This window comes from Bos javanicus, chromosome 23 (assembly GCF_032452875.1).
Source record: "Bos javanicus breed banteng chromosome 23, ARS-OSU_banteng_1.0, whole genome shotgun sequence".
NCBI lineage: Eukaryota > Metazoa > Chordata > Mammalia > Artiodactyla > Bovidae > Bos > Bos javanicus.
In genome coordinates, this window is record NC_083890.1 from 22,418,521 (window position 1) to 22,445,581 (window position 27,061).

General features: G+C 37.2%; 1 protein-coding gene across 2 annotated transcripts in view; it reads right to left on the reverse strand.

The window, feature by feature from the left end:
* Nucleotides 1-2,029: 2,029 nt before the first annotated feature.
* LOC133236394 (beta-defensin 112-like) overlaps nucleotides 2,030-27,061 on the reverse strand; it is a 42,798-nt gene continuing 17,766 nt past the window's right edge. Inside the window, exons 2-6 of one of the 2 annotated variants that reach the window (XR_009732867.1) lie at nucleotides 14,870-14,957; nucleotides 11,628-11,682; nucleotides 10,161-10,261; nucleotides 8,466-8,606; nucleotides 2,030-2,836 (exon numbers count right to left, since the gene is read on the reverse strand). Coding sequence is in view for 1 of the 2 variants with exons in the window: in XM_061398396.1 (XP_061254380.1) it covers nucleotides 2,670-2,836; nucleotides 8,466-8,606; nucleotides 10,161-10,218 (366 nt within the window). In the remaining variant the exon portion in view is untranslated. Of the gene's footprint in view, nucleotides 2,837-8,465; nucleotides 8,607-10,160; nucleotides 10,359-11,627; nucleotides 11,683-14,869; nucleotides 14,958-27,061 lie in introns of those variants that run through there. The other variant, XM_061398396.1, reaches the window with a different exon arrangement.

Here is a 27,061-nt window from a genome sequence, read left to right on the forward strand (position 1 = left end):
ACATCAATCAGGAATCAAAAATCAAAAATCAAAAACCACGACTACAACTTTATTAATAGTCCATATAATGGCATGCATGCCTAGTAAATGATTTCAATAGTGACATTGAGGAAGGTGGTTTCATAGGAATTCCAAGATTTTCAGGCCACTAACCAAAGGTGGATTCAAACCTTTTCATATGAATTATGCTAAATAAGTGAATTTTATCATTATCATATGTGCTTGAATATTCTGATTCTTGTTAAACCAGGCCTGTCCACCCTTGTTTTGCCACCATTTCTAATTAGTAAGAGAGAGTTATTAATAATAATGATTCCTGCTGCTGCTGCTAAGTCGCTTCAGTTGTGTCCGACTCTGTGCGATCCCATAGATGGCAGCCCACCAGGCTCCCCGTCCCTGGGATTCTCCAGGCAAGAACACTGGAGTGGGTTGCCATTTCCTTCTCCAATGCATGAAAGTGAACAGTGAAAGTGAAGTCGCTCAGTCGTGTCCAACTCTTCGCGACCCCATGGACTACAGCCTACCAGGCTCCTCCATCCATGGGATTTTCCAGGCAAGAGTACTGGAGTGGGGTGCCATCGCCTTCTCCGAATAATGATTCCTATGTAACCTCAAAACTGAAACTGCCACTAGACATGGAGACTTGAGATATGTCCTATCTCTATTGTTAATATTGAGATTTTGTTAACTTTTCTTCACTAAACCTCAAATGAGGCAGATATAACAGAATGTAAAGAAACAAAAGCATAGATAAATAGTTTCCCTCACATTCTTATTTGACTCTTAAATATTATTATTTATCCTATAAGGTAATTCTCAGGAGATCATACAATCAGACACACTTGGAATCTTCTCAAAATGAGAAACTTGAGCTATGCTTACCTTATCAAAGAAGGCCTCATCTTCTGTCAATTCTTACCATTTGACACCATTGCCCCAAAATCCTCCTGGAAATTATCTTATACTTTGTGTGAATCCATGTCTGTACCTGTATGAATTCTCTGAAGATTCCTTACCTTATACCTTTTCCTTTTCCTGCTCCATAAACTAGGAATTCCTAAATATTTAGTTTTGATCTTTTGTTCTAGCCACCTATACATTCACTCATTTAGTTAATATTTAATTGACCACTTACTATATGTCGCATACTCTGCTGGCCTCTAGAGAGACCAGGGAACAAAATAGATGCTTTTTGCCTTCATGGAATTTGTTCAGTACCAAATCTCATTCATCCTATGTAATACCTTCCTTGAATACTTTTTTAAAAAGTGATTACATATACACACCACTATATATGAAATAGATGACTAATAAGGACCTCCTGTATAGCATAGGGAACTGTATTCAATTCTCTGTAATGGCCTATACAAGAAAAGACTCTAAAAAGAGTGGATATATGTGTATATATATATGTGTATATATTACAGATTCACTTTACTGTACATCTGAAACTAACACATTATAAATCAACTATACCCCAATAAAAATGTTGTAAAAAGGGATTATCTTCTCCTTTGACGGCCAGAGTATTTTAATTAATATTAATTGATTAATACTTTTTGCCTTATAAACAACAGAAATTTATTTCCCACAGTTCTGGAGTCTGGGAAGTCCGAGATCAAGATGCTGGCAGATGTGGTATCTGCTGAGAGCCCGCTTTCTGGTTCATAGAAAGCTTTAGTTGATACATTAGAAGTTGTGTTATAATCAGGACTGCCAGCCAAGCACACAGCCATGATAGTATTCTTAGATTTCGCTAGAAGCTTCAATAAGGGTAAACCCCTTAAGCTAGACTATGCAGTAAGACTGCTACTAACCTTTTCCCTTTAAAGCCATCCTTCAGGCAACACATTCTTGCATTTAGCTTTACCTTATTATATAGGTATGCATATATATATATATATATTCTATTGTTTTTTCCCAGAATTATGTACATACAAGCAAAATATCAAGATTAGAGATGCTGATGACAAGCTGATAGAATGATGTGATATGAGAAAATATTAAAAACACAACACAAAACAAAAAGTTGCAATTATAACACTTCAAATTTATTATTATTACTATAAGCTGCAGAGATTTATCTTCTTTCTTCACTCAAATAGTTCTCTTCTATACTACCATTTGGAGTTATTTTTTCTCAAAAGACAGGCTATGTTTCTTGAATTATTTTTATTTTTACAATTCTATCAATAAACAGAGGAAAACCGTAACTAAGAAAGTTACAATGACTCCACATTTCAAAGCTCTTGCAACCATTTTCACTAGTTCCAGGGATAACACATACCTTCCATCTCTCATAAACTCTCTCTCCACTCTTGTCTCTTCTGAAAGAATGATTGATATTCATAACCAATCATTGACAGCATGCTTTTCACATTAAACATAGACTTGTCCCCAGAACTTCATTTAACACCATAGTCCGATGATGGAATTTTCTCATTCTATTGTGATTCCCAAGTTCAAAGCTCTAGTCTGCACTCTTGACTCTTTCCTCCAAGTAGGCACAATGTTCATGAACGGTTCAGGTTGAAATGTATGTTATTTAGTCCTTTATTTATTAGAGATTTATGAACAGAAACACGAAGCTGTGAATGAAGTAATGGATGTAATGAAGTAGTGAGAAGACAGTTCATGTTGATCCTCTTTCTGTGAATCGGTCTCTTCAGTTATTTATACGTCTTAGGCTTACATTGTCTAATGCAGCAAAGCGATGTAGAAACAACACAATATACCATCCTAAATTCGTTTTCACCACATTTACTTTTACACTGACCACCAAACATTATACATGCATGTGTCAGATTAAAGAGAGCGTAGTGCTTTTTACTTCCAGCTGAAAAAAAAAAAAAAAAAAGGGTGAATGGAATTAATAATCCAGGTAAGAAATACATGTATTTAAAAAAAGAAGCACAGGCCACAGAGGGGAGAAAAAGAAATTCTCTCATTTTTTCATTGGAATTTTTCTTCTCTGTATCAGAGCAAGTCAAGTAAATCAGAAAATATCTTATTCCTAATATAGATATCACATCTCTACAAATTTTGATTGATTAGGTATTGACTCAATAAGGGATACATGGAAAGCCTGCAATTGATTAATACCTTTGTCCTCTAGAGCCACTAAATATGAGTGGTCCAACCAATCTCTAGATTGCTTTAGATACTGTCACCATTTTTGCAATATTATTTCTTCCAGTTCAATAACATGGGTTATCTTTCTATTATTTTGTATCATTTCAATTTCCTTCATCAATGTTTTATAATTTTCAGATTATAGATCTATGACTGCTTTGATTAATTTTATTCCTAGGTATTTTTATTATTTTTGATGTGATGTTAGTGATCAGCCTGTTCAAATTGTTTCTTCTTGATTTACACATTGGCACGTTGTCTAGAAATCTGTCCATTTCTTCCAGGTAGTCTAATTTGTTGAAATGTAACTGCTCAGAATATGGTCTTATGACTTTTTTGTATCTCTGTGGTATTGATTAATATCACTGACTCAATGGACATGAGTTCGAGCAAGCTCTGGGAGACAGTGAAGGACAGGGAAGTCTGGCGTGTTACAGTCCATGGGGTGCCAGAGAGTGGGTCAGGACTGAGTGACAGAACAACATTAACAACAATTGATTGATACTGTTGCTTCTTTTAGTTCTTATTTTGTCTGTTTAGGTCCTTTCTCTTCTTGGTGAGCCTGACTAAAGATTTATCTTTTCCAAAAAACAGCTCTGTTTCATTAAGCTTTTCTATTTTTGTGTGTGTGTCTGTGTTAGTCATTTCTTCTCTGATCTTTATTATGTCCTTTCTGCTGACTTAGAGCTTAGTTTGTTTTTCTTTTTTAAATTCTCTTAAATGGTATGTTAGGTTGTTTATTTGAGATTTTTCTTGTTTTCTGAGAAAGGCCTACATTGCTATGACTTTCTCTGTTAGAAATGCGTTTGCTGCATCCCATAGATTTTTAAAAATTGTGTTGGCATTTTCATTTATCTCAAAGTATTTTCTGATTTAAAAAATTTTTTCATTGACCCATTGGTTTTTTTAGTACTATATTTTTTAGTATCCACATGTTTCAGTTTTTCCTATTTTTCTTTCTGTAATTGATTTCTAGTCTCATGTTATGTGATAGAAAAAATGCTTGATATAATTTCTATCCTTTTAAATTTGTTGAGACGAGTTTTGTGGCTTGGTGTACAGTTTATCTTGGAGAAAGTTCCATGTGCACTTACAAAGAATGTATATCTGCTGATGGGGATGGAACGTCCTATAGGTATCTATTAAGTCCAACTATTCTACTGTGTCATTTAAGACCACTCCTGCCTTATTAATTTTCTGTCTGGATGATCTATCTATTGATGTAAGTGGGATGTAATGGCCCCTACTATTATTGTGTTATTGCCAATTTCTCCCTTTACATCAGTTCATATTTGCTTTGTACATTTAGCGGGTCGCAAAGAGTCAGACACGACTGAGCGACTGAACAGAGCTGATGCTGGGTACATACATGATTATAAGTTATCATGCTCCTTTCCCATATTTTATATTTTCAGTGTCATTTTACATCTTCATGTTTGTCTGATAGCTGTTCATTTCAATTATGATGGCTTTTGCAATTTTTATGTCTTTTAATCTTCACACTAGCGTATGAAGTGGTTGATCCTCAGCTCTTACTATACATTTGCCTTTCCTAGTGGTATTTTCCTTTTCCTATAGATTCTTACTTCTTTCTACTTAGAGAAGAAATTTAGGGTAGTTTTAGTGTTGTTGAACTTTTTTAATATTGTCTTTTCTGAGAAGTTCTCTATCTCTTATTCAATTCTAAATAACAATCTTGCTGGATAGAGTATTATAGATAGCAAGTTTTTCCCTTTCAGCTCTTTAAATATATCATGCTACTCCCTTCCATCTGCAAAGTTTCTGCAGAAAAATAAGCTGAAAGCCTTATGAGAGTTCCTTTACGAATGACTCTGTCTTTTTCTTGCTGCCTTTAGAATTTTTTTGTTTGTTTATAAACAATAGACATTTATTTCTCCCTGATTTGGAGGCTATAAGTTTAAGGTGAAGGCACCAGTAGATTTGGTGTCTGGCGAGGAATTCACTTCCTGGTTCATAAATGTCCATTTTCTTGCTGCATCTTCACAAGGAGGAGGAACTTGATTTCTCTCTTTAATTTTTGCCATTTTAATTATGAAATGTCTTAGAATGAGTCTATTTGGGATCATCTTGTTTGGGACTCTCTGTGCTTTCTCTACTTGGTTATCTGTTTTCTTCTTTAGGTTTGGAGGTTTTTAAATATAATTGCATCAAATCAAAATCTCTTTTTCTCTCTCTTTTCCTTCCGGGATCCCTATAATGTGAATGTTGGTATGCTTGATGTTATACCAAAGATATCTTGAACAGTTTTCATATTTTTAAAATGTGCTTTTCTTTTAGCAAAAGTCTCTGATTGAGTGATTTCCATTATTCTACCTTTCAGATCACTTACACATTCTTCTGTATCATTTAATCAGCTATTTATTCCTTCTAGTGTGTTTTTAAATTTCAATTATTAAATTATTCATTCACAATCAGGTCTTTTGTATATTTTCTAGTCCCTTGTTAAATTTTTCACTATGTTCTTTCACCATCTATTCTTTTTCTTAATTCAGTTAGCATTCTTACTACTAATGTTTTCAACCCTTTACCTGGTAAATTATTTATCTCCATTTTATTATTTATTTTTCTCTTGCTCTTTCAACTGAGACCAGTTCCTCTGCTTTCTCATTTTGCTTAGCTTTCTCTGTGAATTTAGGTGAAAGAGTTACCTGCAGTGATCCTGAAGGGGTGTCCTTATATGGGAGGATCCCTATTCAGTTTACATGTGCCCAGTGCTTTGTTTGAAGAGGTAGATTTGATATAGGTACAAATCAAATGTTTTCTCAGTGTGTGATGGTAGCTATCACCTTGGCAGGTAGTGGGGCTGGAGATGGAAGGAACAGAGCTGAAGGCAGGTGTGAGGCTTTTCCTCTACTGAGGAAAAGTAGAGGAAAACATAGGGCTTTTCCTCTACTGAGTGGTATTTGTTGCACAATCAGGGGTAAGGTTGGATCTCTAGTTGCTGAGGGTCAGGTCTGAGCTGGCTCCATTTCCTTTAAATATGTGCTCTCTGCTCTCCCAGCACTGAGATTCTTGCCCTAGAGGAGGGAGTGCTAAGCAAGAGGGACTCATGCTTGCTCTTGGCTCATGACGGGACCCAGGCTGCAGCAGCCGCTACAGAAGGGTATCCAAGCTGCCTCCAAGCCACCACCCATGCACGTGCCAGAAACTATTGCCCTTGCCTTGCTCAGATGCAGCCTTGGGTCCAAGTCCTCTTTGTCCCTCACAGACAATCACTCCCCCAAACTCCCCTAGCCCCACCCTGCTGTGAACCCACAGGGCAGGTGAGGCTTGTATCGGTTCTCAGCACGTATCAGTACACAGGTTGCGGTAGACTGGCTGCTGTCCAAGTTCCAAGCTGCCTCTAATGCACTGCCAGAGTACACACCAAGAATGGCTGCCCTCACCCCACCCAGCTGCTAAGGGTGCAAGTCACCTCTTATCCCATGGCCCAGCTCTCTCCCCAGTTGTGGCAGCTCTAGGACTAGTGCAATGCTGTAACGTGGAATAAGTGGCACTGGGGTGTTCACTCATCTCAGGCTGGGGCATATGCCAGAGTGGTCATGAGAAGCCAGGCAGCCACTGGAATAGTTCTCAATCCACCCTCTCCACCCTGGCTCCCAGACAAGTCAGTATGTGCAAGGGATTCTCATGAGTGAAGTCCAGCCTTCCCATGGTCTTTCTGTTAGTCCTAGCAGCCCCCAAACAGCTAAGGAGGCTTGTTTTTCTTCTGTAGAAACTTCAGGCTGGAGGACCCAATAAGGGGTTTGAAATGCTTCCTCCCCAGGGTAAATCTCCTCCTGTGTAATCTCCCTTTTCTTTGGAAACCCCTCCCAGGGGCACTCATCACTTGGCCTTTCCTATCCTAGTCCACGTATATCCTTCTCACAGCCTTGCTGATACAGGAGTCCTTCTGCCAGTCTCCAGTTATTTTTCAGCGAGGGCTGTCCCACATGTAGATGGCATTTTTGTGTGTTCACGGGGGGACATAAGTTCCCCTACCTCCTATTCTGCTATCTTGATCCCTGAATTTCTGAAGACTATTTCTTTGGTTCTTCTCTCTCCCTCTATCCACTTATCTATCTATTCATTTATTGATTGATTCAATCAATCTTTATTGAGCTCCTACTATATATTGAGCCAGAGAAGGCAATGGCACCCCACTCCAGTACTCTTGCTTGGAAAATCCCATGGACGGAGGAGCCTGTTAGGCTGCAATCCATGGGGTCGCTAAGAGTCGGACACGACTTTCACTTTTCACTTTCATGCTTTGGAGAAGGAAATGGCAGCCCACTCCAGTGTTCTTGCCTGGAGAATCCCAGGGACAGGAGAGCCTGGTGGGCTGCCATCTATGGGGTCGCACAGGGTCGGACACGACTGAAGTGACTTAGCATATATTGAGCACTGTGGTAAGCTTTAGCAATGACACTCTGGCAAAAAAAAAAGAGACCCATGATTGATTAAACTCGACCAAAGACCTTATCACTAAGTCTTTTTCTGAATAATGTCACAAAGTAACTCTCCTTGTTTACCCTCCCACAGAAATTTATCTGTATCACTCGCATGGTGTTCATATCATTCTCGCTTTAGAAGGTATTTTGCTGAATAAAAACCTAAATCATGATTGAGATAAAGATTAAAACAGAAAAAACATTTTTTAAACAATTCTTCAGCACCCAGTCTGGACTTTTGTTGTTCAGCTGCCTCTTCAAATTATCTTAATTATACCTTTCATGGCATTCATTAGAACACCTTAATTACTCTTTCTATATATATCTTTTATGTATGATAGCCAAAGTTATCAGAGTTACAAACAGTGGGCAGCAGTAATTAACAAAAATAAAATCTGCCAGTTGTCAGATAAAAGAAAAACTGAGACAAGTCTTACTCTTAAGCTTCATGGTACTAACAACACATAAAAAAGTAGAAATTTGGAAGCAATGGTTGGAAAATTTCCCACCTGGACATACTGAGGACATTTGTCTAGAAAGAGTTTCATCAAAAATAAGACCCTATGACGTAAAATAGGAGCTTCTTTTCCACTTTAAACATGAAATTCAGGGACTTCCCTGGTGGTCTAGTGGTTAAGACTCTGCACTTCCAAGGTAGGGGGAACAGATTCAATCCCTGGTCAGGGAACTTAGATCCCACATGCTGCGTGGCATGACCAAAAAAAAAAACAACCAAGAAATTCAGCCCTCATAAGCCTAGAAGATAAAAGACAAGAAGAGTTAAGTAACTGGGCTAAAAGCATCCTTAGGATATTTCCTTCCTTCTGTTTGACAGATAGTAATGAAAATATGCAAGATATAATTCTATTTGTTTTTTATTACCTTTCTGTTTTTCCTCTGTACCATATTGTGCGTTTTCAATTATTGTAGAGGAATTACGTGTCTCTGAGTGTAGTTTCTCAAGCTTCCGTAGACATGTGACTTTTGACGGTGACAAAGTATTTCCAACAGACCTAGAGCCCACTGTAAAAGAAAAAATAACTTTAGAAGTTAAAAAATAATTTTCCAAAGTGAAGACATTCATGTACTTATCTTTATTTCATGGTCCTATATACTATAAGAGGCTTTAGAAAATGATAAATAAGTAGCACACACTTCTTTAAAATTGGGTTGAATCAGTAAATGGAAGATTTGGTTATTCCTAAGATACCTTACATAGCCATCATAAGGAAAAATAAATAAATGTAGACAAAAGGCAGAACAGATAAATTAATGTAGGCAAAAGGTAGAACAGGTGGTAGCTATTACAATCATTATTATTAACAAGAAAAAGCATCAGTGCATTTTGAAATTTATATAATATACATAATATATATGTATGGAAATAGAGGGAATTTTAGTGAGCATATTCTAATAAGTTTTTATGAAGATGATGAAGGAAAAAATTAGTCATTTAAATTAATTGCAATCTTTGAGTTATATGGGTTATATTTTCAAGCTTGTTTACTTTTCCACTTTTGTGAAGAAATTGTAAGCTAACATTTATTTTTGAGCATTAGAGCAGAGTAGCAATGAGAGAATAGGATACTTCAGAGATATTTGTTGGTGATCATCTCTGATATCAATAGCGACAGATATCTTGGTGTTTCAGGGAAAGCAGCAAGATAAGGAAGAATTCAATTGGAAGAGAGTAGACATGCAGCTAATCTCATTTATGGATATAATAAATGCTATTTGTTGTTGTTCAGTCACCAAGTCATGTCTGACTCTGTGATCCCATGGACTGCTGCACATTAAGTTGCTCTGTAGTTTGCTAAAATTCATGTCCATTGAGTTAGTGATTCTATCTAACCATATCATCCTCTGCTGCCCCTGTGTCCTTTTGCCTTCACTCTTTTCCAGCATCAGGGGTTTATCCAATGAATTGGCTCTTCGTATCAGGTGGCCAAGGTATTGGCACTTCGGCTTCAGCATCAGTCCTTCCAATGAATATTCAGGGTTGATTTCCTTTTGGATTGATTGGTTTGATCTCCTTGTAGTCCAAGGGACTCTCAAGAGTCTTCTCCAGCACCACAATTTGAAAGCATCAATTCTTTGGCACGCAGCCTCCTCTAAGGTCCAACTTTCATATCTGTTCCTGACTACTGGAAAAACCATAACTTTGTCTATACACACCTTTGTCATTAAACTTCACATAACCTCTGTTATCAATACTCTAAAAATGTGGGATGAATAATTTCCAAACCTAAATTCATTCCATTTCAATTTTTAAAAGTATATTAGTGTATATTAAATTTAGTAGAATTTAAATATTGAATAGATACACTCTTCAGGGACTGATGAAATCACAGTAAGTATTTTCTTCCAACGATTTACAAACTTAGCAAACTACAGTCTTTATTAGTTCATGTCCTTAAAATTATCCAAATTATTTTCTCATTAGGGGCTGCAAATAAATATAATGTTGTCCTGCTATGGTGTTAATATGACTCTATAACATTAATGATATTTACTTAAAAAATCTTGATATCCCCCTTATTTAAAGCTGACTCCTCCTGGCAATAATATTCATTTTACCTGGTAGAATGAAGACATCAAAGAAGAATGAAATAGAGAAAAAGAGAAGGATCTTCATTGCAAATAATTTCTTAGGAGAAAACTGTCCACAGATCTTCTGTCTTAACTCAGGTGTTGTTGAAAGAAGAAAGAAAAGAATCTTTGATTACTGAGGCTTATTAAGGGTAAGAACATTTCTATGCTTGGTTGAATAGTACGATGTTCAAAGGTACTGTTGGTAGAAAAAAGCTGATGTTTTGCCACACAAAAATGCAATCTATTATGCTGATTCCTTTTGAGATCACTTTCTTTAAGAAACTTTTAACAGTTACAAGATTATGGGCATAAATTGCTCTGTGACCAAGGTTGGAAATAAAACTGCAGTAATCATGTGACATTCCAAAGTATGTTTTGTAAATCACATATACTATTTTAATGTCAGAAAGGTAAAAAATGAGTTTCAATATAATGGGAAATTGAGAACAGAATTTTAGACTGAAATTACCACTGAGAAAATTTAATTTTTTATACATAAATGTACTGGATACCAGAGTGGTCAGGTGACTTCATGATACATATCATTTTATTTAAAGTATATGTGAACATAAATAATGACAGCATAATAATGCGTTTGGAAATTATTTGTACCCTGAAGGAAAGCCAGTCTCCTCAAGCAGGATTTATAAATTTCAATGCATAAACAGCCAAGGTTAAAAAGTGAGATTGCATTTCTCTCTTTTTTTCTATGTAGCTTGGAGTTATTTCTGAACTCATCCACAAGTTTTCCATGGTTTATTATAGTAGATATTGAAGAAGAGCAGCTGAAATTGTTCCCTAGCTCCCATAAGTAAAGGTTAGGAGCAATGGTCTATTGATTCTGTCTTACCACATCCGAGAAGGGCACTAAGAATCAGTGTAGAAAAGAGTTCTGGTTAGCATTAGTCACCCTTGTTTTATAGCAACAGAGGCTTTTGCTATTAAAATACGTGTAGATATTTAGCATCTCAGCAAAGCTTCCTGAAAAAGTAATAATGAGTTATATCTAAGAATTGTTTCCTTCTGCAACCAATTTCTTCACTCTATAAAACATGCATTAAAAATGAAGAACTATTTTTGGAAGCTAAGGACTTGCTTGGAAGCACATGACTGAGAATTAACATCTGACATAGATTAAGATCACTTAGGCATAAGTCTATGTAAGAATGACTGATTCAACAAAAATTAATCCAACTCCTACCATGTGCCTATCCCTGCTCTAGTTGCTGTAACGTATATGCGGGAAGATAAGAGTGTTTGATTGCTGTGCGTAAGGATAAATACTAGCTAAGTCACTTAAATTCAAATTCAAACTCTATTAAAATAACTTTTTGGTACTTTCTCTGTTATCAGAACTCCTGTAAATAAACATAAGAGCAGAGAAGAAAGGTCTCTCATTGATTTTCTATTTTATTCCTTTCCAAAGATGTTACAAATGTGTAATATCATTACCTTCCTTCAAGGATCGCAACCAATTAGAAATTTATCTTGGATATTTCTATTAAATCTGGAGAAAAAAAACAGAAAAATTATAACAGAACTGCTGATTCACTTAGGATACTTTGTAACCCAAAGCCTAGTCCCATGGAGAATATGGAAACTACTTTTCTTTTTGACCAGGAAAGCATCATTTCATTCTCTCAATCTGAAAGTCCAATATGTTAAACACATTCTATAGAATCTATATCACAAGTTAGAATTAGAGGACTCCTTTCAACACTTATTATTTGGATATGAGAATACATAATATTTAAATTGCTTTTGTTTTACAAAAGTGCGAAGAATTTAAAATCATAGACAACTGGATAATTTAGGTATATTTGGTTCATTGACTGGGAATCTATGACCATCTTGTAGAAATTTTAGATATTTAGGAAAATAAATAAGAAGATCTTCTTACTGCTTTGAGAACTTCAGATTATTTTTCAAAATACATGAAAAAAATACATGACAAATCAATAGGAAAAATGCCATTACAGTTATATGAAAATAGTTCTTCTTTGTCTTCTGAGTATATTTTCCCTGTAGCACAAAGTTCAACATTAAAGACTGTATATCACAACATTTCTAGCCTATGGATTTTGCGAATCTAGTAAGAAAAGCCTAGATGGCAGGAATTAAGGCAAAAACTAGTACACTGAGTGCATTAATAAGCTTATTTTATTATGCTTCATTTGTCTCTTAACTTCCTAATTCTCCTTTTTAAATTATAGAGAAGTAAATTATTACTGGAGTTAGTGATTTGGGGTCCGCAACATTTAGGTTTATTAAAAACCATTGCTTAGATATTAAAATGCACAAGATGTATTTGCTCTCTATGCTATGCTATGCTAAGTCACTTCAGTCGTGTCTGACTCTGTGTAACCCCATAGACAGCAGCCCACCAGGCTTCCCCGTCCCTGGGATTCTCCAGGCAAGAACACTGGAGTGGGTTGCCTTTGCCTTCTCCAATGAAGGAAAGTGAAAAGTGAAAGTGAAGTCGCTCAGTTGTGTCCGACTCTTAGCGACCCCATGGACTGCAGCCTACCAGGCTCCTCCATCCTTGGGATTTTCCAGGCAAGAGTACTGGAGTGGGGTGCCATTGCCTTCTCCGATTTGCTCTCTACTGATTGAGAAATAAGGGGAATTACTTCCTTTGGATCCTGAGACTAACCTTTATGGGAGTAAAATCTCCCTAATTCCCTTATTTTTAAATGATTTTTATTTTTTTTAATCATCATAAAAATGAATTTTCAATTTTTCCAAATACCTTATGGGAAAAAAGTAATAGGAAAATAGCAAATCCAAACTAAGAAATCAACTGTAAAAGGACAGCTATAAAAAAAGACATGGAAATTTTCAAATTTTAACAAACTGCTTCTTTTTGAACTGTGGGGCCCAAACTATTCCACTACCTCTGTCCAAAACCAAAAAATCTATGAAAAAATTTCCCGCTGAGGACCCTCACTTGAGACCTGGGACATGACCATTCTCTCATGTCCAATTTTTTCCATTGTAGGAAAATGAGAATCCCAGGCTTCTCATAGGAAAGAATTCAACAGTCTGTCATTTTGATAACTACTAGACTACAGGACCCTTGGAGGACCATCTAAATCCCTTCCACAAATCACATTAACAAACTGAAAAATAAAAACCATATCATCATCTCAACAGATGCAGAAAAAGGTTTTGACAAATGCAATACCCATTTATGATTTTAAAAAAACAAAAAACAACTCTCCAGAAAGTGGACATAGAAGGAGCCTACATCAACATGATAAAGGCCATATATGACCAACCCACAGCAGACACATTCTCAACAGTGAAAAACTTAGAGCATTGCCTCAAAGATCAAGAACAAGACAAGGATGTCTACTCTTGCCACACTTATTCAACATAGTTTTGGAAACCCTAGCCATAGCAATCAGAGAAAAAAAGAAAAAGAAAAGGAATCCAAGATGGAAAAGAAGTAAAACTTATTTTATGCAGATGACACAATACTATACATAGGAAATCCTAAAGATGTTACCAGAAAACTACTAGAGCTCATCAATAAATTTGGTAAAGTTGCAGGATAAAAAATTAATACACAGAAATCTCTTGCATCCTATCTTTACCAAAGGCATTTATGAATTTAGTAAATGATTTCCTAGGGGATAATTTCATATATGAGCACTACTAGGCCGCTGAGAGAAAAATAGTGGGGTAAGTGTCCTTTTCCTTCCAGTAATGCACCAAACTGTTCAGAGACTGCAAACACTCCTCATCTGAGGACATTATTTAGAGCCCACCAAGAGACAGGTGCTGTGGTGGCTCAGATGGTAAAAGTGTCTGCTTGCAATGGCGGAGACCCGAGCTTAATCCCTGGGTCGGGAAGATCCCCTGGAGAAGGCAATGGCAACCCACTCCAGTACTCTCGCCTGGAAAATTCCATGGATGGAGGAGCCTCATAGGCTACAGTCCATGGGGTCACAAAGATTCAAACAGACTAAGCGGCTTCACTTTCACTTTCACTTTCAAGAGACAGAAAGCGTATGACATGAGATTTACTTTTGGCATAGCAAACAGAGAGGACATGTTATTCCTGTACAAAGGCTCTTGATTAAGATAATCTCAGTGTTCTCCTCACCTTGGCTAAACTGTAAATAAGTTTTTTCCTGGCAATAGGCCCCCAGTTTCCCTTTTCTTAAAGCATTTACTTGAGAAAACATGCAATATAAACTCTTTTTCTTTGAGATGTAGATAGTCTCCCAGTCTCATTCTAGTTTTAGAACCCAAGAATGTCTTTCTCAAGGACCTTTTCAAGAAATAGATGATAGCCAAGGTTTGGTAACCTGTTAGGCTGGTGGTAGAAAAAAGTAGAAAAATGAATATGCACTCAGATTTTGAGATTTGGATGAATTTTAGAGTGTTTTCAAGGAAACAGACAATAAAGAATGCAATGTGTGTATTAAGTGATGGTGAGAACATATTCCAAATGATAAGAAGATACTCATGACTTCTCTGTAACTTCATGGGATGTGCTAATGGCAGGGGAGAGGGGAGAACACTTTTTGGATAGATGCTTGAACAGATACAGTGTCATTTGAAGAGAAGAAAGGGCAGTTTTGCAAATGGTAAGATAAATCAAAGGAAAGTAACCCCATGAGAAATAAATTCAAGGTAAAGGAAATTGCTTAGATTTGATACAGCAGAACAAATATAATTTACGTGACCTTGAAGTGATAATGCTTTTCTGTGATCTTCAAACTGGAAACTGTGCTCATAAAGTGAAATCTTCAAGGCTGAACCCCCAAGAACACTCTGTAATATCAAGCACAGATAACACAACTAATTAAAGAGGGAAAGTTCTTACTGAACAACCTGTAACATTTCAACCAACCACAAGGCTATTACAGGATAAACTGTTCACTAAAATGCCACATGCCCTTTGATTGAATCTATGCTCCACTGATACTCTAAGTACTGATAGTCATTAGTGATAGAATTTTATTACATAGTGCAAATAATAAAAGTTACGTCTTTGTGTGAGACAAAAGTGGGGGGAAAGACAATCAAAGCAATCAGGGCACAAAAACACAGAGGAAGACAGAACTATGGTTTGGCTTGAAACCCTTGCTCATTAAACATTTCCTGACTTACAAAATTCATTAATATTTATGTCAGATGTGAAAAAATGTTGCCTGTTGATTAGGGCAACATTGGAACATTTTTTGTGTGAAGCTAATATTTATCTGAGAATCCTCCTTGCTTCTTTGATCGCTGATGTAACTCCTCTTGGTTCAAGGTCACAGAAGCATGTGGAGTGGAGCTGTTCACCAGTGTACGGCCCCAGAATGTTCAGGTTAGAAGAAGAAGAATCAGACATGATTATCTTTTTTTCTTTCCCTTAACTATGTCACTGGGGGTTAAGGGAACGACTTGACTATACTTGTTGCATAAGGAAGCTACTCGTCAAAACCTTTATTTTTTCATTTAATATTGAGTGCTTTCAGAGGGAGAATGGAAAGCTTTGGTGAAAATTACATTTTCTTTTTAGTTATAGCACAATTTTATGTTCACAGTCCCAGAATATAAAAATGTAAAAAAAAAAAGTTTCTGTGTATGCTCAGTTGTATTCAACTCTTTGTGACTTCAAGGACTGTTGCCCACCAGGCTCCTCTGCCCATGGAATTTTCCAGGCAAGAATGGAAAGAATGGCAAGAATTCCTACTCCAGGGGATCTTCCCGACCAAGGGGTTGAACCCGCGTCCCTTGTGTCTGCTGTATTGGCAAGCAGATTCTTTACCATGAGTGCCACCTGGGAAGCCCCTCCCCTACATAATATATAATTGTCTTTTATACATCTCAGTATTCTCCTTGAATGTGAAGAATTAGCTAGAAAGAAGTCTAATGCCTCTTCCTTGCTCAAAAACTCTTAAAATTAAAAAAAAAAATACTGTGCATCACTATGTTGAATATTGGGTCTTCTCAGTGCTCAGACAGTAAAGAATCTGTCTATAATGCAGGCTACAGTCAGGTGGGCTACAGTCCATGGGGTCACAAAGTTGGATGCAACTTTCATTTCACTTCTTCACGCTGAGTATTATACTAGACACTTCCCATGTGATCTGACATAACTTTACTGGGTGGTTATTGCCATCTTCATTTAAAGAGAAGGGAAACAGATTCATAAATAGTATATAGTTTAGGTTATGCAAAATGCTATAACAGAGAAACCCAGATGTGTACAATGCCTTAAACATGATAGAAGTTTCTTTCTTTCCCATGTAATGTCAAAATGGGTAACATTGATCTGTAGGGGGTGTATAGTCCAAGCTGTAGATTTTAAGACCCAAGTCCTGTTCTCTGGGTTGGGAAGATTCTTTGGAGTAGGAAATGGCAACCCGCTCCAGTATGCTTGCCTGGAGAATTCTGTGGACAGAGGAGCCTGGTGGGTTATACTTTGTGGGGTCACAAAGAGTCAGACACGACTGAATGACTAACACTTTCACTTTCCTCTTCCATCTTAGGATTCTATTACTTTCCAACATGTGGGTTTCAAGGTGACTGAGCAAAGTGGAAGAGAAACAGACTCTTATATGGGCTATTTTATGGAACAGTCCTAAAAATATTACATACTACTTCCTTTAACCAGAACTCAGTCAGGTGGGCATTTTTAATTCTAAAATAGGCTGAAATATGCCTATTGTGATATCAGAAGGAAGAGAAAATGAATTTGGGAACGGCGAACCAGTCTTAAGCCCAGTTAACTTTTCTGGTCAGCAAGTATCCATTAACATTTTTGTCCCATATGTAAAACAGCCTTGCCGCCTTCCCAAAGGAGACAGCTCAAACTCTCATTTCAACCAAACAGCTGTTGAAGAATACAGCATCTTCTAGTACTGTGCAATCCTTTCTCTCAGATCTAGATATAATGTTAAAATATAAGTTATTTTCCAAGAGATAGATACAAGAATAATCAAAACAATATCATTCGTAGTAGTGTATCATTGGAAACAAATTTCATGGAGGAGAATGAATAACCTGTGGTCTGTTCAAAATGGCCAGTTAGTGCAAAGAACTCCAGTGACATCCAAAAATATAGATGAATTATAGAAATCTAATATACATGACCTGTATACAAGTCTAACATTTGTGTTACAATATGCTGTGTAAACTATGCTAATATTGCACTGGCAGGTGGTATACATCCTTTCTAGAGAAACACCCTTGCTATATTGAGCACCTTCTTTGAAAAGTTTACTTTGGGTAGGAATGTATTCTCTAAGTGCAAGTAAATGAAAGCACCTGCACAAGAAAGCAAAAATAATTTGTTGCCCCAGGAAACTGAGATACTGAAAGCCAGGCAGAGACAGCAGACTGCTCATGCCACAGTGTGAATCCTCCCAGTGACTCTTAAATCTTCACTAAACTACTATACCTAAACACTACTTACATTGAAGTGAAGATTTTGGAGTAACCAAAGAAGAAAGGCAGTTTTAAACAGATAAATTATCTAGGGCTGAATGGCCCAAAGGGATTGACAGGGAATGGAGTTCCCCATTATCAACGGAAATGGCAATCATGAGACTTATGTGAATTAAAAAGAAAATATATTCTTTTTGTACATCTCAGTGTTACATGAGTAAATGTGTCACTTTGTAAAACAGTAACAAGCAAGTCAATGAACTGTCAAAGCTCAGCGGTTTGGAAACTTCCTGAAGAATGTTTTTTAACCATATGTGGCCCCAAAGTTTGTGAATTTCCACTTGTTAGGCTTTACTATGATTATTGTATTCAAAGTACTGGTAACAAATTTTTAAAAAATATACCAAGTCAACCATATTTAAATAAATAAAAAAGAAAAAAAGTAAGACAGTTATATTTCAATAAATAAAACAAAATAAAATATGCTTCCTTAAATAAATGCCACAGGTTTCCCAGGTGGCATTAGTAGTAAACAACCCGCCAATGCAGGAGACATAGAGACGTGGGTTCGATCCTGGATTGGGAAGATCCCCTGGAGGAAGGCATGGCAACCCACTCCAGTATTGTTGCCAGGAGAATCCCATGGACAGAGGAGCTGGGCTACAGTCCATGGGATTGTCACAAAGAGTCGGACATGACTGGAGTGACTCAGCATGCACACACAAGAATAAAGTTATATATTTTATTTGATATTTTTATTCTCAAATTGATTAACATACTTAACAGTTTTTTTCTTTTTAAGTAAAAAAACCGTAGCCTAAAGAAACATCTTTTTTTTAACAGAGGTTTCTGTAAGACCACCTCATACTATACCTATTGTTTCATGGGAACCCATTATGCTTAAAATCATTTAATTTCAAATTCGATATTATGTTCATTTAGTGTTTTAAGCTATATTCTTTACTATTTTCAATAATTTTCATCAGAGTTTGGCTTTAACAATCATCTCCTCTCTCTTTCTTTTATCTTGAATACCACTTTCTCCTTTAAATGAACCCCATTTTCTTCAAAGTAAGAAAAAAGAGAAAATAATTTATTCAGTGTTTCTTCTGTGTAAGGTTTGGTTCTAGATGTGTGTGTGTGTTAGTCATATCTGACTCTTTGTGACCTTGTGGACTGTAGCTCGCCAGGCTCCTCTGTCCAAGGAATTCTCACCAGGCGAGAATACTGGAGTGTGTTGCCATTCCCTTTTCCAGGGAATCTTCTCAACCCAGGGATGGAACCCAGTCTGCCACACTGCAGGCAGACTTTTTACCATCTGAGCCACCAACAATCTTCCCAATCCAGGGATGGAATCCGGGTCTCCCACATTGCAGACAGACTCTTTACCACTGAGCTACCAGTGCTCTAGATAAGGAAGTATTAAAAAAAAAAGAATAGAAAAGGTAGGGTTCATACAAACCTAGGCCAAACTTTAAGTCACTTAAACCACTGATATTAATAAAGATTTGTTAATATATTTTATAATAGTTCAGGAAAACACTTCATCAATATTCAAGAAAAATGTCAGAATTCTAAAACCAGGAGGACTGAATCTCATCAATGATTGCCTGAAACTGTTTCTTCCTGTGAAGGAAGGCTTTTCCTTATGTCTACCTCATCGTTTAAAAATGAGCATTTTAAATTGTGAAACCTGAACATACGTTTCAAACAAAATAGGTGATGGTCTTATGAAAAGATTAGGAAAAAGGGAGCAAGATTTCTTGGATTGGTTGTCCCAAGTCAAACATTGATGGACTAACTAAAGCCCTTTTTCAATTTTTTTTTTGACTCAATGACAATAAGTTATTTTCCCTTTTTAACAGGGATATTGTATTAATAATGACTTATGAACAAGAAACAATCTGCCGAAGATAGTTTGAAATATCTAGAGACGTCTATTTGTGACATGAAATGAGAGTAAAGCTGTGTTTGCCCTTCCTTTGTCGGAAAGGTCAAATGTCTCAGAGCATTTAATTTAAAAAGAAAAAGAAAAGTGCACAAAGCACAGCACTATTTCACCAGTTGAAATGGCTCTGGAGTCTTCCATCAACTTCAGGAATTAGTTTCCAAGTATTGCCTGCTTTCATTCAGTCTGCAACCAGCATGGAGCAGACCACCTGCTGTGAAATAAGGGTGTATCGACCAGCAGTTATTATAGCAGTAGCCATAAGTTTACTGCTTATTGGTACTAAACTTAAATCTTTGTAATTTTGAATTACTGAGTTAGCTTAGATTTATGGAGATGCACAATCATTTAGAATGGCATTCATTCCAGAAGGATATATTATCTAAACCAATTTTCTTATAGCACTGCAATTGCTATGCTATAGTTACGGTTGTATCAGCATTTCCATTATAAAGTCCTATTTTCAGGGTTTTATAATTTGACCATAAAATTCTCTCCTTGTTGAAACTTGGCAAACAAGGTCTGAGGCATAGAACTCAGTTGTTTTTTTTTTTTAAATTAAAAACAAAAAAAACCATACACACTTGTTTGGTCTATTCAGCCATTTTAGGCATTAAGTCTGCAAACAACAAAAATATACCAACTATATCTAGACAGATGGAAAGCAGTGGGGAAAAGAACAATTAGTCAAAACACCAAGATGTAGAAATGGTCAATTTCTATCAGTTAGTTACATGTTAAGTTCCTGCCAGGGTAGGAAGAACAATGGTCTGAATGGTTTGAAGATGCAAATGAAAATCTCACCAATGCTAGTAGCAAACCAAGAATTGGGGCAAACCATCTCTGAAGATCAGATTCCTCATCTAGGAGGAGGACAGAATTATACTTCTCCTATAAAGGTGTGAGAATCCAATAGAAACAAAATCTTTGACATTGTAAAAGCAGTTTATAAGCACATAATATTATTTCTTTGGCTGACAATAACTTGTTCTTCTAAACTTCCAAGTCTTAGGGTCCACACTACTTTTTAAAATTTATAACATGTGCATAGCTCTCCCCCAGATATATTGCAAACTCATGGAGTAGAGAATGTCTCTCTTTGTCTCCAAAGTGACACATAAAATTATTTGTTGAATTCATGGCAAATTAAACTGGTTTTACACTATCCTTTCAGAACTGAAGAGTGGTTGCCTGACTATATTTTGCATACAATCATGGTTTCTAGTTAGAATTGCTGCTGCTACTAAGTCGCTTCAGTTATGTCCGACTCTGTGCGACCGCATAGACGGCAGCCCACCAGGCTCCCTCGTCTCTGGGATTCTCCAGGCAAGAACACTGGAGTGGGTTGCCATTTCCTTCTCCAATGCATTTTCTAGTTAGAATTAACCCACCCTAAAAACATGACTGCTGCCCTCTAGGGGTCATCAGGGAATGTGCACATGGTGTACCATGGAAAGGCCAGAATCATGACAGATTAATGGGGATTTATTGTTTATAATTTATAGAGTACATAAAGCAAATCATAAGTCTTTAAGAGTCTAAAATATTCAGTACAAAAAAGGGAAGGCATTTCTCAGTGTTGTATTAATGCAAATGTTGAAGAATGAAGGCTATGATGACAGACTGCTTAGGGTCAATCCTGACTCTACTGCTTGTCTGCTTTATACATTAGCAAAATATCTAGTAAGTCAGGAGACCTAATTTCCCATCTGTGAAATTGAGGGTAATAGTAACAATCACATCTGAAGGTTATCCTAATGATTATAGGATATTCCCTGTAATCATGGACATTTCAGTGATGTCCATGAAAACCTTCACTACTATTAAGTACTAGACAAATGTTAGCTATCCTTATGTTGTACATTCTGCTGTTTCATTGTGAGTATAATATTCTTTCCAAAACTGTCATTCATAAGGAGTGTTTTCTTTAAAGTGTTTTCTTTGAATACTTTGTTTAAACAAGCTTAAAGAAATTGAAATTGGGGGAAAAAAAACCCAAGTGAATGTTTTTTTTACTATTTAAGGTATAAAATATAAGTCAGTTCTTAACCTTCAGCACACTTATGATTCTTTCACTTATGATATAAAAATGTAATTAAGAATCATTAAGGCCCTGGGCTCAGAACTGAACAGAGTAAAGATGTGGTCTTCACTATGCAGAAATGTACACTCACCTGGTATACAGACACAATACTCAGGCACTTTAGAGTTGGAGGCAGAGAAGGTGAGCACTGCAAGAACTGGGTTTCAGTTCAATTGCTGTGTAAACTTTAGAAAGCTCCTGTGCCTCAATTTCCTTATCTACAGCATGCAGAGGAATGTTCATAAAGTATGTAGTGTAGTAACTGGAACATTCTAGAGCTGAAACATCTAAGAAGTCCATCTCATTAGGACGTGTCCATGGCAGTTATATAATCCCATCCATGATAGTCAGTGAGTGAGAAATGATTTTTATTTGCTGGGGGAGGGAAAATTAGAACCAAATAACTTATAACCTCCAAAATGGACAGGAGGCCAACATTTTTTCCTACTTTTCAAAGATATCTCAACTTCCTGAGTCCTTTCACACTGAGAAGAGAATTATTTGCTATAGAATCTGTAGAAAGGTGGACTTTTTCCTAGTGATCTAGTTATGCGAGGGGTAAGTTCAGAGTGAACTGTCTGTGTGAGACAGTTGTTAGAAAGAAAACGAGACACTATAGGAAAGCTGCCATTCTACAGGATATATGCTAGAAAATTAGAATACATTGTCTTCCCTGAGTTAAGAATATTGATCCTAAATTCAGGGAAGGGGTACAATAAATAGAGATATTATCTGGAAAGTGGCTTATTCCTTCTGGGATTTTGCTTTCTCTCACTTGGAAGGATAATCTGCCTAGGACTTAAGTCCTCAGAGACAAATTTTCATATTCCACCTGTTATGGGATAGAGATACATGGAAAAAGATTATATAAACAAGAAGAGATACTGAGAAAGATGGGGGTGTGAAGAACGATGAGAGTCTGAAGGGGATGGTTTGAGGATGAGCCACCTAATAGTCCAGTGTTCACCTCTGTAGTTCACTTCAGTGAACATCTAGGTGGCATACTCTTAGTTCTGCGTTACAAAATTCAACAGGCACATGTTCAATGTACGCTAAATTAGGTGATTGGAATTCAAACACAAATTAAAAATAGACCCATGTTCTCAAAGAGATTATGGTTTAGTGGGAGAAACGGACTAACTCTGAAGATTTTAATAAAATACAATAAGGGCTTTCACAGAATATGGGCCAATAATACTTTGAGAATACCTTAGAGGGACAGAGAGTATTGAGAGGAAGTCTAAAATATTTTCTGAAGGAGATTGTATACCCGAAGGTTTTAGTGAGAGCGATTTTTCATCAGTTAAAGAGAGGCACAACGTGTTACTGACTGAGTGGAGAACATGAGCAAATGCTTTTTGTTAGCCTGCTCCCCCACCCTCCCCACCCCTTGTTCCCTCCACCACACCCACCGCCAGCCCCATCACATCCCCGAGTATCTCTCTCTGTAGCATGCTGGGCTGGGTGTCAGGTGAACACATATGAATGTGACTGGTATTTACTCACAATGAATCATCCTCATGTTGGATGGACCAATCACAAAAGGTAGGCATAATAAGACCTCACTAGACTTTGTAAATACAGTTTAAAAGGTAGATCCTGATACTGTGTTGGAATGAAACCAGCAAATCAGTCTACACTTATTAGGATTTGGGTTATTTTCTTTGACGGAGCAGTAACCAGGAAATCTGTAGTGACTGACTACTCTTGAAACTGCGTAGTCACTCTTTCTGTACTGTGTATACTCTAATGAAAAAGATGCACTAGCAAATTGACCATCAAAAGGGGGCAAGGTCATCTGTAATGTAAACACAGCACATACCTGGAAGCTTCAAGAGTTTATAGCATCAAGCCTCTAATTCAGCATAAATCAAGGAGTCTAGTCTAGTGAGAAATTCTAGAAGAAGTGGTAGTGATAGGAGAATTGGTAGGAGTTAGCTATAGGAGTGGAGAAGGAAATGGCAACCCACTCCAGTGTTCTTGCCTGGAGAATCCCAGGGATGGGGGATCCTGGTGGGCTGCCGTCTATGGGGTCATGCAGAATCGAACACGACTGAAGTGGCTTAGCAGCAGCAGCAGCAGCAGCTATAGGAGTGACTGGGCTTGGGTAGGGGAGCCCCAAATGTGCCAAGATACCATATGGATTATTTTGAATTAAAGTTTACTTGAAAAACAGTCTGTATAAGAAGAACACTCTGACCCACTTTCTTCCCCTGAAATCAGGGGAAAAAAGCTCCTATGGGAATGCATCCTCCCTACGCATAAGGATGGAGGTCATCCTTATCACAGGAGATATGGAATATGAGCCCGAGAAAGTTTTATAAGCAAACTTTGTTACTTCATTAATTTGCCACCCTAAGCAAAACCCTTTTGATTTCAAACATAATCATTATCTCCAACACCAGTGGGGTACAAAATATTCCTGTTTATAGACAGAGGAATACAATGGGTTACAGAAACAGAAGTGCTTGGAGGCACCTGGATGTATTACCCACAGCTAAAGACAGACTAGAAAAAGATGTAGATTTGAGAACTGGGAAAGAGAGATTTTGGCATATTGAAGCTCTTGGGGTCTCATCACTTTTATTGAAAGACCCAGATCCCTAGGGCTGCACCTCTTAGCTCTACCAAGACAAACTTTGTCACCATCCTTCACTAACTCTATGTCCTTAGCCAGGCAATGTCATCTCATTGGACCTCAGTTATCTGTAACCTAGCAGTAATCATACATTAGAGAGAGGGCCTATTTTGAGAGTTCTTAAAATATTTGTATATATTTTCCCTAGCTGCTTCATAAGCTGTTATAGTATTTTTCCAATTAGAAAGTCTTTCTTTGGATTTAGATTACTGGTATCTCCAAGAACTCCTATTTAAAATAAAATTTCCTTGACATATAAGAATAACAGTTATAAAACAGTGCTTACTATGTCAGACACTGCCCTAAATAACTTGCATATTTTAATTCATTCAATTTCTTAAAAGCCCAGTGCTGCTAAGTCACTTCAGTCATGTCTGACTCTGTGCGACCCCATAGACGGCAGCCAACCAGGCTCCCCCATCCCTGGGATTCTCCAGGCAAGAACACTGGAGTGGGTTGCCATTTCCTTCTCCAATGCATGAAAGTGAAAAGTGAAAGGGAAGTTGCTCAGTCATGTCTCACTCTTAGCGACCCCATGGACTGCAGCCCACCAGGTTCCTCCATCCATGGGATTTTCCAGGCAAGAGTACCGGAGTAGGGTGCCACTGCCTTCTCCATAAAAGCCCAGTAGGTAGGTACTATTTTCATTATCCATTTTAGAGATGAAAAAAAAAAAACTTGGGAAAGAAAAGTCAAAAAACTTGATCCAGGTCTCACAGCTAGTGGTAGGATTTGGATCCTCACAGCCTAGCTCCAGAGTCTGTGCTTTGATGACTTATACTACTATTGGTGTCTTTAGTCGGAGAAGGCAATGGCACGCCACTCCAGTACTCTTGTCTGGAAAATCCCATGGAGGGAGGAGCCTGGTAGGCTGCAGTCCAGCGGGTCATGAAGAGTCGAACACGACTGAGCGACTTCACTTTCACTTTTCACTTTCATGCATTGGAGAAGAAAATGGCAACCCACTCCAGTGTTCTTGCCTGGAGAATCCCAAGGTCGGGGGAGCCTGGTGGGCTGCCATCTATGGGATCGCACAGAGTCGGACACGACTGAAGTGACTTAGCAGCAGCAGCAGCAGTGTCTTTAGTAGGATAAATTGTTAATGAAAAATTACATTAGTCAGATCTGAATGCCTGATAAGTGCAATCAACTTATAGGATAAGGTTTTTCCAGAATGAGATTCAGGGCTGATGAACTGTAGTGAGAAGTAACGATGCTATAGTGTTTAATGCTCGGTTAGGCACCATGTTTAAACTCCTGGACATTTGGGTGTAAAAGAGGATGTGCCTGGTGGAATGGATATAAATAGGGACAAAAGAGTTACAAAGGAGGAGGAATCCATCAAAGACATGATCAGATACTTTCTTCTGACAGTATCTATCTGCCCTGAGTATTTCCATGGTTACCAATACATGTTTACCTGTTTGTATTTCCGCAGATAAGTTACTTGCGTAATGTGGTACCAAGTTCTTGATCAATTTGTTGAAAAGTGAGAGAGTCTTTGGAGACAAAGAATCTGTAGAGCATTTCAAATATTTGATAGCACTTTCCCCTCCCTGCCTCCATTTGTTTTCATCTCGCTCATTTTATCTTGATTCTGTTGTAACAGATGCCGATGGAGTTTTTGACACTGAGAATGCCAGATCTATCATTAATGTGTTGCCAAACTGGGGAAGATTTACTAACAATATGTTTTGCCTGCATCAGTTCGCTTCTTTTAATAGAGAGACTCATTTGAATAACATCTGAATAAGGGAGTTAATAATAGTAGCCTAGAAGCGAAAGCCAGATTGGATTAATGAGCAACTGACCCGAATCTTCACCCTGAATTAAAATTGAATGGCATTAGAATAATTTTGGAGGCACAAAATGTTCTGTCAATTCTAAACCCTCCTTCCACCCTTTTCCTGCTTCTCCTCCTGCTACAATATTTTTAACACAGAACTTGCCTCTGCCCCTTCTGGCTTTACTTGGGAGTCTAAGAAAGAATGTACTGGATTGACATTAAAGTTATTTCATAGTATGAGCAAAAATATTGTTCTGAAGTTGGTTAGAAATTTTAATTCTTCAGAGATGATGTATTAAGTAGTTCATGCTGACATATATGTATATATACATATATATATATATGTATATATAATGGTTAAAATGGTAAGCGGAATTAAGAAAACAATTTTCTTTTTTAAAAATGCAAATATATAAGTACTTTACAATGTTATGTTCAGTTTGTGGGTGGAGGGAGATAGAAAGAGAGAGAGGAGAGAAAGCAGAGTGAGAAAGAATCATTAGTGGGTAGCCGTTCAGACTTATGTATTTGTAATAATGGCAAAAATTTGCTGTGAGACAGGATTGTCTTCTTTGAGAAACGCAGTGTGAGCTTGTGCCTATCTAAATAGAAAAAAATATATAAGAGGTAGAGGGGTCCAAGGAAGGTATGTGTGTATGTGGGAGGTATTTGAAAGATTACTTTATTTTATAGCTAATTTATCAGAATTGAATTTCTAGGTTTTGTTGTTATTAATCTTTTTGAAGTGTTAAATATAGAACAAGTTAAAAAAAACTTAAATGTACACATGATAAAAGCGTATAACTAGCACTGAAATCAAAATGAGAAAATTGTCAGCATCTCAGCCATTCCCCTTTCTCCCCTACAAAAAGGTAATCGCAAGCTGACTTCAATTCCCCAGGATTCTCTTTGTGTTTGTACATTATATTGAGAAAATCAGACAATCTATAATTTTTGGAGTCCAGCATCTTCCATCCTGTTTGTGAGATTCAACCATGTTGGTGTGAATAGTAAAATAGGTCATTCATTCCCTTTCTCATAT